This window comes from Mercenaria mercenaria, chromosome 4 (genome assembly GCF_021730395.1).
Source record: "Mercenaria mercenaria strain notata chromosome 4, MADL_Memer_1, whole genome shotgun sequence".
Lineage (NCBI taxonomy): Eukaryota > Metazoa > Mollusca > Bivalvia > Venerida > Veneridae > Mercenaria > Mercenaria mercenaria.
Genome location: NC_069364.1, coordinates 15,851,232 through 15,863,939, shown reverse-complemented (window position 1 = coordinate 15,863,939; position 12,708 = coordinate 15,851,232). Strand labels below are relative to the sequence as shown.

The 12,708-nt window shown below is 37.4% G+C and overlaps 1 protein-coding gene across 1 annotated transcript in view; it reads left to right on the top strand.

Annotated features, from left to right (window-relative positions):
- LOC123551067 (uncharacterized) overlaps positions 1 to 12,708 on the top strand; it is a 123,328-nt gene that overhangs the window by 47,617 nt on the left and 63,003 nt on the right. The window contains exons 26-31 of the mRNA XM_053540544.1: positions 85 to 258; positions 3,087 to 3,272; positions 4,078 to 4,254; positions 5,278 to 5,457; positions 5,923 to 6,003; positions 6,829 to 7,001. Of these exons, the coding sequence (XP_053396519.1) occupies positions 85 to 258; positions 3,087 to 3,272; positions 4,078 to 4,254; positions 5,278 to 5,457; positions 5,923 to 6,003; positions 6,829 to 7,001 (971 nt within the window). The remainder of the gene's footprint in view (positions 1 to 84; positions 259 to 3,086; positions 3,273 to 4,077; positions 4,255 to 5,277; positions 5,458 to 5,922; positions 6,004 to 6,828; positions 7,002 to 12,708) is intronic.

The following is a 12,708-nucleotide window of genomic DNA, read 5'->3' as shown; positions in this document are numbered from 1 at the left end:
AGAAACTGCTGTATGGACTAAACATGAAGTGAACAGAAAGTAATTTAAGCAAGTAGTGTAGGAAATATTTGTTATAATTTCTAGGTTGTACAGTCAGTGGACAAGAGCTAAGAAATGGAGAGAGTTACATGCCAGACAAGTGTACAGAATGCTTGTGTAGAGATGGCAATGTGGTGTGTGACCCATTACCCTGTCCCCTCGCTCCATGTCTGAATGCCATCACACCAAGAGGGGAGTGCTGTCCTAGGTGTGACAATGGTACGTAAGCTTTTTTCTTTTGATTGTGAATCCATGTACAAAATTGATATTTTTATGTTCCCAGGATCTACTGATGTGGGAGGCATATAGTGATTGTACTGTCTTGTCCGTCCGTTCGTTGGTCCCTCCGTACCAGGTTAACCAAATGGGACCGTTCCCTCTAGCATCAGTACCCCTTACTAGAATGACTTGATACTAATTCAGATGTAACCTGTGACCATTCCTTATCTTCAGACATCACCTGACCTCAGTTTGACCTTGACCTTGACCTCATTTTGGACTTGGGTTGCTTTATATGGGCCATCTCTTGGTTAACCAAATGGGACCGTTTCGTCTAGCATCAATACCCCTTACAAGAATGAATTGATACTAATACAGATGTAAACTGTGACCATTCCTCATCTTCAAACATCACCGGACCTCAGTTTGACCTTGACTTTGACCTCGTTTTGAACTTAGGTGCAAAATCTATCGACAAGGATGCCACCGGGGGCATCAAGCATTTATTGAACGCAGCTCCTTGTTTACATTGTAGCAGTGTATTTTAGAAATATGACAATTTGACTGACACTATATTTGTGATAGATGTGTAAGATACAATGGAATGTGATGGTAATTCCTTTTTAGCTCGACTATTCGAAGAATAGTCTAGCTATTCTACTCACCCTGGCGTCGGCGTCGGCGTCGGCGTCACACCTTGGTTAAGTTTTTGCATGCAAGTACATACAGCCATCAATTAAAGGCATATAGCTTTGAAACTTATTTTTTCTTTTTCTAGGTCAATAACCAACCTCTCTGGGTCAAGTCCCATAACTCTGACATGTATTTTGAGCAAATTATGCCCCCTTTTGGACTTAGAAAATTTTGGTTAAAGTTTTACATGCAAGTTACTATCTCCAAAACTAATGCAGATATTGATTTGAAACTTCACATGTGTCTTCGGGGTTATAAAACTAGTTGATAGCAGCAAGTCCCATAACTCTGACCTTCATTTTGGCCAAATTATGCCCCCTTTTGGACTTAGAAAATTCTGGTTAAAGTTTTGCGTGCAAGTACATACAGCTATTTCTAAAAGGCATATAGATTTGAAACTTATTTTTTCTTTTTCTAGATCAATTACCAACCTCACTGGGTCAAGACCCATAACTCTGACATGTATTTTGAGCAAATTATGCCCCCTTTTAGACTTAGAAAATTTTGGTTAAAGTTTTACATGCAAGTGACTATCTCCAAAACTAATGCAGATAATGATTTGAAACTTCACATGTGTCTTCGGGGTTATAAAACTAGTTGATAGCAGCAAGTCCCATAACTCTGACCTTCATTTTGGCCAAATTATGCCCCCTTTTAGACTTAGAAAATTCTGGTTAAAGTTTTGCGTGCAAGTACATACAGCTATTTCTAAAAGGCATATAGATTTGAAACTTATTTTTTCTTTTTCTAGATCACTTACCAACCTCACTGGGTCAAGTCCCATAACTCTGACGTGTTTTTCGAGCAAATTATGCCCCCTTTTAGACTTAGAAAATTTTGGTTAAAGTTTTACATGCAAGTTATTATCTCCAAAACTAATGCAGATATTGATTTGAAACTTCACATGTGTCTTCGGGGTTATAAAACTAGTTGATAGCAGCAAATCCCATAACTCTGACCTTCATTTTGGCCAAATTATGCCTCCTTTTGGACTTAGCAAATTCTGGTTAAAGTTTTGCGTGCAAGTACATACAGCTATTTCTAAAAGGCATATAGATTTTAAACTTATTTTTTCTTTTTCTATATCAATTACTAACCTCACTGGATCAAGTCCCATAACTCTGGCATGTATTTTGAGCAAATTATGCCCCTTTTTGGACTTTGAAAATTCTGGTTAACGTTTTACATGCAAGTTTCTATCTCCAAAACTAATGCAGATATTGAATTACTTAAAACTCTTTTGATATTTAACCTTTTTGGGTAATATTTTCCTGCTTCTGGGACAATATTTCGAATAGTCGAGCTTGGCTGTCTTACGGACAGCTCTTGTTCAAAGAAAAACTAGATTATCGCATGCGTGCAATTTACCCTTATTATATGAATTGTAGGGGGCCTCCGTGGCCGAGTGGTTAAGGTCGCTGACTTCAAATCACTTGCCCCTCATCGATGTGGGTTCGAGCCTCACTCGGGGCGTTGAATTCTTCATTTGAGGAAGCCATCCAGCTGGCTTATGGAAGGTCGGTGGTTCTACCCGGGTGCCCGCTCGTGGTGAAATAATGCACGGAGGGGCACCTGGGGTCTTCCTCCACCATTAAAGCTGGAAAATCGCTATATGACCTTTCATGTGTCGGTGCAACGTTAAATTCAACCAAAAAAAAATATATATATATGAATTGTAGAGAAAGTTTTTGCATCGTCTGCAAATCTGTTAAGATAACTGCTTTATGTATCAGAACTGGTGCTTTAATTAGGGACCATAGAATCCAGTCAGCTCAGTCACTGGGCTTTGAGTCTGACACTATCCCTACGTCACTCTATCTCCTTAAATGAGCCATACCATGAGAAAACCAACATAGTGCATTTGCGACCAGCATGAATCCAGACCAGCCTGCACATCTGCGCAGTCTGGTCAGGATTCATGCTGTTCGCTAACGGTTTCTCTAATTGCAATAGACTTTGAAAGCGAACAGCATGGATCCTGACCAGACTGTGCAGATGCGCAGGCTGGTCTGGATCCATGCTGGTTGCAAATGCAGTATGTTGGTTTTCTCATGGTCTGACTCAAATTGTATTGCTTTAAATATTTGCAGTATAAAAGGGTTTTCAATATCTGTTGATACTTCATATATTTTCAGCCTGTACATATGATGGTGGTCAGTACCGACATGGTCAGTCTTTCAACTCTCCAGAAGATAAATGTATCAACTGTACATGTGACAATTCTATAGTCCGTTGTTTACCTGTGACCTGTCCACGTATGGACTTGCCTTGTCAGAGACCTTTGACACTACCAGGGGATTGCTGCCCATCTAGATGTCCTAGTAAGTTTCCACATACCTCTGTCCTACACCTGTAGTTAACCTGTCAAAATGTCTTAAGCAAGTGTTCAAATTTATACTTGGAAATAGTAATTTGTTATTTATTATTTATTTTTATTAAATACTCATTTAAAAACTCAGTAAAGTATCAGCGGAACCTGAAACAGCAATATTATTCCATATTGACGTTCAAATTTCATATCGGGTGTGTGACATCAGTTCCATGTATTCTGTCGCGTTTTAAGTACTTTAACGACGATATTTTCAATTTCATTCAGGCTTAATAACAAATTCGAGTCATTTGTATAATAACTTTTAGTGTAGATGCATATGTAATAAAAAGATTGTTAGATTTGCATTGAGAAATATGCACTCGTTCTTTCACTCCTAAAGTCACGCAATATTTTCGCTGCAGAACTCATGCATATTTCTCGATACAAATCTAATAACCTATAAATATTAGAGACCACGGATAAAAAAACCTGTGTCTTGTATACTTTATTTGCCATATCCAATGCTTTGCTACAGCATTTTCTGTACAAAATGTATTTCACTAACAAGTGCTGCAAATGCCACTTGGTGTCTTTATTATAACACTGTGAAATCTAAGCACAACTGGAGTACTTTAGAATAAGAATTCCACTTAAGAGTTTGCTTTAGACACTTTTGAATTCACATCATAGGATAAACAATTACTGGTGTCTTATATGGGGTGTGGTTGTGACTCCAGTTGGTTAGAACCATTGGATCAAGAAGGTGGCGCCGATCTTTTACAATATCTCAATCGGAAAATAATTTCTTGCTTCAGCTTGTTTTGCTGAGGGAAGAGAGTATGAGAATGGTGAGAGATGGACATCTCTGTTGGACCCGTGTCAGAACTGTGTGTGCGAGGAGGGTATCAGTTCATGTACAAGGATAGGGAGGTGTCCACGTGAATGTGATCATGGTGTAGTCAGACCTCGAGAATGCTGCTCCAAATGTACTGGTAGGTACAATGTTATTAAATCTATTGTTAGATGTTACTTTAAATACAGCTTAGAGTACCTAAGCTTGGAGACTGTCCTTTAATGTACAGCCAAACTTGCTCGAGAGACCATTTTTTTTTGGTTTCTTTTTGTGCTGTTAAAGAACAAATGTTGTATTAAGAAACCATTTGTGTTAAGAGACCACTTTTAACCCTTCCCTTCAGTGGTCTCTTAATACAATTTGAACTGTACTTAGACTCGTGGAATAACTTTTAGTACACTTAGACTTGGAGACTGTCTTTTATTGTTCTTAGACTTATGGAATGTTTTTAGGGTACTTAGATTTGGAGACTGTCTTTTAATATATCCAGACTTGTGGAATGTCTTTTAGTGTACTTGTCTTTTAGTGTACTTTGACATGGAGAATGAATTTTAGTGCACTAAAACATGAAGACTGTCATTTAGAGTTGTTAGACTAAAAAAATGTCAAACTGTTTCTTAAGTGTGCTTAGTTCATAATAATGATAGTGTCCTTTTGTTTACTTTGACCTGAAGAATGTCTTTTAGAGTACCGGTACTTATACCTGTAGAATTTCTTAGATCATGATGTCATTTAGGTAACTGAAGAATGTCTTTTAGTGTATTTAACTTTTGGAGGGTCTTTTTCGTGTACTGAGACCATAAGAAAGTCTTTTATCATACTTAGTCATACTTAGTCTAAGAAAATGTCTTTTAAATCAAGATCTTGATTCTGTCTCTGTGTGCTTAAACCTTCAGAAAATCTCTCGGTGTACTAGATCTTTAATCAGTTACATATGAATAACAAAAAATCGTATGATATTGTAATGATGTTATCAGATTTGGCATATCAGGCAGTATTCCAGTATTCTTACCTTTTTATTTTCCAGTTACAGTCGTATGTACTAATAAGAAAGCAAGATATAGCACAAGCAAATGTCCAACAGTTGTCTTTCAGAATGCTAATATGATTTATACAATAAAATTTGTAGTAATATAATGTTAATAGTTTGTCTATTTTACAGATTGTAATTTCCTGGGTCAAGTTGTTAGAGACTCACAAGTATTTGTCCGACCGGGAGATAATTGTCAACAGTGCACATGCTCGCGGGGACAAGTGACCTGTGAGTCCCTTGGGCCATGTCCAAGATTACCATGTAGAGTCACAGAAACACCCCCAGGTGCTTGTTGTCCTCAATGTAAAGGTAAATAACCTTATCTTTTATCCTTTGAGCATTTAACTTTTTGTATGGTATCGTCTGCCCCATCACATGATTGCGAGTCCAAACCCTGCGAGCTTAATGGTGGTAGCCCAACATAACACAAAAAAACTTGCATTTCCCAGGAAGCAGGTGTTGTCATGATTATATAGGCTTCAAGCTTTTTTTTCAATATGAACAAAAGAGAGCATCATTTGCATAAACAAATTAAAGTTTTAAAACAAATATAATAGATTTCATCAACTTTCTATGCCCGAGTTTGAAAAATTTATGTACATCTACATGTGATACTCTGCTTAATCGATCCTGATTATATAGTTGAGGTGCATGTCATGTGACAGTTTTTAAAAGAAACAAAAGATCTGATGAAGTGCATAGTTAAAAGAATAAAAAGACTAGAAGATCGATACTGTACAATACAGTTATTTCATATACTGGTTGATATTTCAGTATGTCAGTATGAAGGACGTACCTACACTCATGGTGATGTTGTATACTCTGACGACTGTTCCACTTGCCACTGTAGAGAAGGTATACCATAATTATGTAAATAGTCTGTTTTGTCGATGCACTTTAGCAGGGTTTCTTTCTCATCCTGCTTTAAGGAAAAGTTTTTTTGATGCTCTAAAAGTGGAATAGTAATTACACCAGCCTTTTGAATTGAATAGAAATGTTTTAGAATTGAAGTGGTTTATGATTTTTTGCAATAGATTGCTTGTGAAATGGGAATTTAAACAGTGGATTGGTTTTGAGAGATATTTGATTTTCAAAGGTTCTGGTTTTAAGAAATACCACTGTTTAGGCATCAACACACTAATTAGCTTGCCTTCTTTCTTTTTTTTATACAAAATAAGCTACAATAACCTACATTTTTCACGAACATTGTAAGTGCATAAATAGAATTTAAAAGAAGATGGGGCAATGTTTGATGTAAAATTAGCTAAAAGATTAGACCCGTGTTTTCATTCATACTGGTTGTAAATGATAAAATTCTATAATGCAATTATTTCATACTGAAAATGCTACCAAAGTGTGAGGCATGGAACTATCAAGTAATTTCAGCATGATTTTGCAACCGAATGAAAAAAACTTCATGGTAAAACAACTATTTGAATTGGCCATTATGTGGTTATTTAGTGTCTGTATGTATCTATATTCAAACCAGAACAAAAACCAGCATTCAGATTAAAACCACAACTTCGTGTCCTGCCTTGAAATTTCACATTTCCCAGATTGTTTACCACAAAGCATCACAATTCACCTACATCAGAGGAACCTTCTAACAGACATTACCTCTTTCATTTGTGATATATACACAGTTGAGACGGCCTTGAAATGAAAATTCTCTACTTGCAGGAGAGGTCAGTTGTGAGTATGTTTCCTGTCCTGAGCTAAGCTGTCGTACTCCTGTACAGCTACCAGGCGAGTGTTGTCCAGTGTGCCAGGAATGTGACTACAAGGGTCGGACATATGAGGATGGTCAAAGATTTACACCCTTACTGGAACCATGTCTTGACTGTGTCTGCTCGGTATGTGCTAAAAACTTATGTTTTTTTTTTTTTTTCAAATTAGGCTTGGCAATTAAGAAACATTACTAAATGTATATGTAAACTTTCAAGTGGACAATTTTTATATAAGTACATGTATGTTGAAAACCTGCTAAGTTAAAAATCTGGTAGAAATTTAGTTGGACAAAAAAAAAGTGCAACACAACACAATTATGCAAGCATTTTGTACTACCTTTCTGTAGGGACTACTCATTTGTATGTGCTGTTTTTTGGTTCGTCTTTAAGTTGTTGTGGAACATGTATAAATTTGCCCTTAAGGAGGTAGGTTACCTTGATTTTTGTATGTGCGCATGTCCAACCAGAAGCTTACGTGACGATTTACGACGACGTTTACGACAAACTAAATGTGTTTGTATATCCATTCTTCTGGAAATAAATCATGAACCCACCTCTGATCTTATGTTTAATGACTTAATAATGCAGAAATAATGAATGAATTGCCGCAGAAATGCTTCAAAACATTGTTGCCTTAAAATGACGTCATTGACGTCATGGCGTTACGTGTCAGTTACCGCGCAAAATTTATAGCTTTTATTTGGAAAGTACGTTATTCTGTGCATTTTCTTTTTTTTTGAACTATTTATAAACAAGCATTATTTGCTGAAATACTTTTTATTTTATTACTCAAAATAAAACCAACTATCTCGTACAGTACTCTTTTTATTAACATCAGTATATACTGATACTTATAATAAAAGTTTAACATTCATATATAATCATGTAATCAACTTGGATTAAAGTCTGTTAATAATAATGGAAGTTGATCGGCCGCTCGTGACTCAACAAGGGTCTCACCGTGTAGAGTCTAAGTGCGATAAAATTTCCATCGACCGAGAGGAGAACAGACGCACCAACCCAAGGCTTGCAAACATCACTAACTGTAACCACGCAACCACACAATCCATCGAATCTCGAATTGTGAATCCAACCCAGCCCGGGTCTCACCGGAATGTGGGTCAGATGCACAACCCGAGCCAATGTAGAGCGAGGCAATGCACTACAACAGCACGCATGGTAAGACAACGCAAGACACTTAGTACACTTTGTACTTTTGCAACGGGTGTCACTCAAACGCAAATACGCAACAATGTCCATTGAACCTCGAGCCACATATTCCACTCATTTGGGGTATCACCGTATAATGAGCGAAATCGCAACACGAGTCAATGTAAGGCAAGGCAAGGCAAGGCAAATTGCCACCCCTGAAAGCCAGGCCAAACAACGCAACGCACGCAATACTAGGTAGGAATCGCCAAGTACTAGGGCAAAACCTTTTACTAACCAGTTAACACAAACTGGTAAACATGTGACACCCAAGATACATAACTTGAACGCAAACACACAGACACCGCATCCGTTCACCCCACGGCCGACAGAATTTTACCGCTAAAGCGAGCGACAGTGTCAATTTGTAATTAAACACATTTTTATACTTATAGACCCAGTTGACATTAGAAGCATGTTAAATGACTAAGTTAAGACGATGATTTGACACCTAACTACTGTAACAAATAATGATGAATGAATAAATAAAACTAGCAGTGTCCTTTTAAGGTTTTAAAAGTCACGCAATATGATAAATGTAACAGTCACTAATTCATATAACATTTTTATGCCATTATAAATTTTCGTTATAATATATTAAACTAAGATTGTAACACTGTTCCGATAGTGTGCTACTAAAACGATACTTAATTCACTTTGTCTTCGTGTACATTTAAATGATGTATTTCACTTAGAAAGATATAAATCACTATAACAGTTTGTCATGTATTTCTATCAGAGAGCTATATTAACTTAAAACTGGAGAGTCCTATACGAATACATAAATACGTCCATACTGAACCACTTCCTTGAATACTAACACTAATAATATACACTTTAACAGTCAATCACAATTCTTACTTCCTTATCACATGTGAATCATCTTACATTGGAAACGTCTTTGATCCAATAAGTAGCGTAGCATCTCCCAACAGTAGATATTGTTCATCGTGTATATAGATGATGGCTCAGCATTTTAACTCCAGTATCATAATCGCTCTCTGGTGTAATCATTATCAATGGACAAATCCGGCAAGCGTAGATTCACTTTGTTCGTTTCTTCCGCCCGCACTCCAGCCCAATATGGGATCGAGTCTCCAAGGACCCATATGTCTAAATAAAAATTATACGAGAATGTATAAGTGATTACATCTTAATTTGTCTGTTGAATACTGACATATGACTTGGGTCTCACCATGCATATAAGCCTAAAGTCACAACACTATTAGTTACGGATATATAATTTGAAACAACCAGACGACCATCTACCCAGTTTCATTATTGCTTCTGACGATAGGCCTTGCATTGCTAAATCTGTGGCTCTACCAATTCGAAAACTATGGGTTTTATAACTGTTGTTATTGAGTATTCGAGCGTTATTCAAACATTTGACTAAAACCGCCGAAAACTGAGATCTTGTCACTGGTGTCCCATTATGATGAATAAATAAAGGGCCCTGGACTTTTGGTCTTTTCGCTAAATATTGAGATAATGCACGGACTGGACAAATCATATCCTCGTCCCTAGGAATTTTTAATGTAACCCGATTTCCTGCTTGATTAGTTTTGAAATAATGAAGTTCAATAAGTACGTATTTGTTATCTATAATGGACATGTCTGAGACTTGAACAACTCTCTGAATTTGTGAGGTCGAAGGGGCTACTAATTCGCTTACCCGAAACAAACCGAAGTATGCTACAGTAAACAAACTACAAAATAGTTTTGCCTCATAATCATTGTAGCATGTACGAGGTAAGCAACCGCATATAATCTTTAACAATGATTTGGTCAATGGGGCCCGATTGTCTCGAGTAACACGATTTCTTCGACAACCTTCTAACAGTTTATTTATGATGAAAACCTTGTGTAAGTCAAAAAACCCGTGCAATTTGTGAAAATAATTTAAGCCTGCAATATAAGTTGAAATCGTCTTAGAAGATTGACCCTTCTCAAAACAACATGCAATAAACAAAATGATGTGTTGGATTGGTATCGGCCATTGTAAAGGTAAATGGTAAGTGAATCGGAATTTTTCAAATACTTTAATAGCAGTATTATACGTAGCTGACGTATTAGGCGCTATTCCGGACTGTAACAGACTTCGAGCTCTAGATCGAAGACGCTCCACAGAAATTCCGGGACCTGTTGAGATTGTGGATCTGCATCTGGAGCTAGTTCTCTGAATCTGGCTGACTGAAATCGAGATAATGCGTCACAAATGTCATTGTGGCGACCTGGAACATGTTCAGCCTTAATAAGAATATTCAGCTTCATACAGTGAAGAGTTAAGAGCCTAACGAGACGCATGACTGATTCAGATTTCGATGACAACTTATTCAAAATACTTACAACTGCCATATTGTTGCAGTTGAACCTTATTTTTTTGTTAACTAACTCTGATCCCCAAATGAATACTGCTACTAAAATTGGAAACAATTCCAGCAGTGTAATGTCTGCCGTAAAACCACGCTTATGCCCCCGGCGCTATCAGAAAATAACTGTACATCTTCATTTGAAACCCAAAATCTGTCGTGAAAAACTGAAATGCCATTATGATTCTGTAAAAATAGTAACCACATTGCTAAGTCGAGACGAATCTCTTCCTTAATTCTTACATGATGATATGGTTTTGTCAGACCACAAATTGAGTTTATCAGACGGCGAATAAATGGTCGACCAGCTATAATGGCTCGACAGCAGAAATTCAAAGAACCAATCAAAGACTGTACTTTCTTTAAAGTTGATTTAGGCTGCGCTAAAATGTCCTTAATTTTCTGAACTACCTCCTGTATTTTCGTAATAGGAATTCTTACAACCATCTAGTTCGAATCTAACTCTAGGCCTAAAAACACCAAAACTTCCGTCGGACCTTCAGTCTTTTCAGTTGCCAAGGGAACACCCAACTCAGACATGGTATCTTGAACTATCTTTAAAGCATGGGCACAAGACTCGGTCGTTTTGTCTCCTCCTAAATAATCATCAAGGTAGTGTATTAATTTAGCAGTGTTCAATTTTGATTTTATGCAAAACTCCAAGAACCTGGCAAATCTTTCAAACGTTATGCAACTGATTGAAGCACCAAATGGCAGCGTCTTGTCAAAATAAAATTTTTTCTTAAAGCAAAAACCCAGTAATTCGAAATCTGAAGGTCTGATCGGAATTAAACGATAAGCACTTTTGATATCTGTTTTAAATAACTTACAATTGCGCCCTAATTGTTGAATCAGTTTAACTGCTTCATCGAAACTTGTGTACTTAACCGTACAAATGGCTGGATCAATAAAATCATTCACCGAATTACCAGGGGGGTAAGATAAATGATGAATCATTCTATATTCACCTGGAGTCTTTTTGGGTACTAAACCTATTGGTGAAACCATTAAATTTTGTAGTGGTCGTTCTTTGAAAGGACCGGCAACCCGGCCAGCATCAATTTCTTTTTTAATTTGTGAACTAATTAATTCTGGGTTGAACTCTGTGGAACGTAAATTTTTTGAGTCGCGCGGTTCTCGTGGCCCCGTATATTGAATGGGAAATCCATAAGTAAACCCGTCTAATAGAAAATCTGCCTCTTTTTTATCGTATAAATGTAAGTAGCGTTTCAATGCTGAGATTTTCACAGGTGATTTTGCTAAAGTGAAAAGATTTTTATTCTGAGGCTGACATGAAGCTATCGATTCATTTCCTAAACTGGCCTTTGGCTCGACCACGTGTCTTGAAGAGTGACTGTGACCCTCTACCACGAAAGGGAGCTCGAAATGAGGGCGTTTGACTACCTGAAGTCTTGACTGACGTATTGATATTGGTGCAAGCAACCTCTGGATGAGGAGCATAACACCTTGCACATATGTGGGCAAATCTGCAGTTGGGCCACCTACAATTACCAGAATTGAAATCATTGCACGTGAATCTAACAGGGTTAGTTTGATTATTGGAGACTGGCTTTACCTGCATGCAACGCCACCATAGATCATTTTTTATTTTTGACCAAGGGGCTGGGGTGATAGCTTGACGTAAACGAAATTGCTCGTCATACGTTTTCCATGCCATCCCACCTTGGCGTGCTGCACAATCTCTAATGTTATACATATAATGTAACATCTCATAGATTTTGTTGGCATTGTTTGCGAGGTATATTGAAGCATAAATGATAAATGCGTTAGTCCATTTCTCAATACAGTTAATCTGATCTTTACACTCTTTTTGTACTGACTCAATGTGTCCGTCGCTGTTCAATTTAAATACGGAGCCCTTACAAAATTCGGACAATTCAACTGCGCCTTTCAATAACAATGCTAAATTTACATACTCGCCCTTGCAAATCTTTTGTTTGAGAGAAGCTGGCACGTGGGCTGCCAAATCGTCATCTGCCAAGCGCAAAGCTTGTATAGAAATGTCACCTAGCGAATTTACTGAATTGTGCGCTGAAATATTATCATGAAAAGGAATGCTTGCTGGCGCGTGCGTAGCTAGGGTATTCGCGTCGCCATACCCCATTCGAAAATTGTTGGTATGCCCTAAAAAACTATTACCGTCCCCATTTTGAGGAACTATGTTTGAATCCCTAATAATCTGCTCAAAATCAATAATACTGTTATTTGATCTACCGACAGAAGATTGTTGG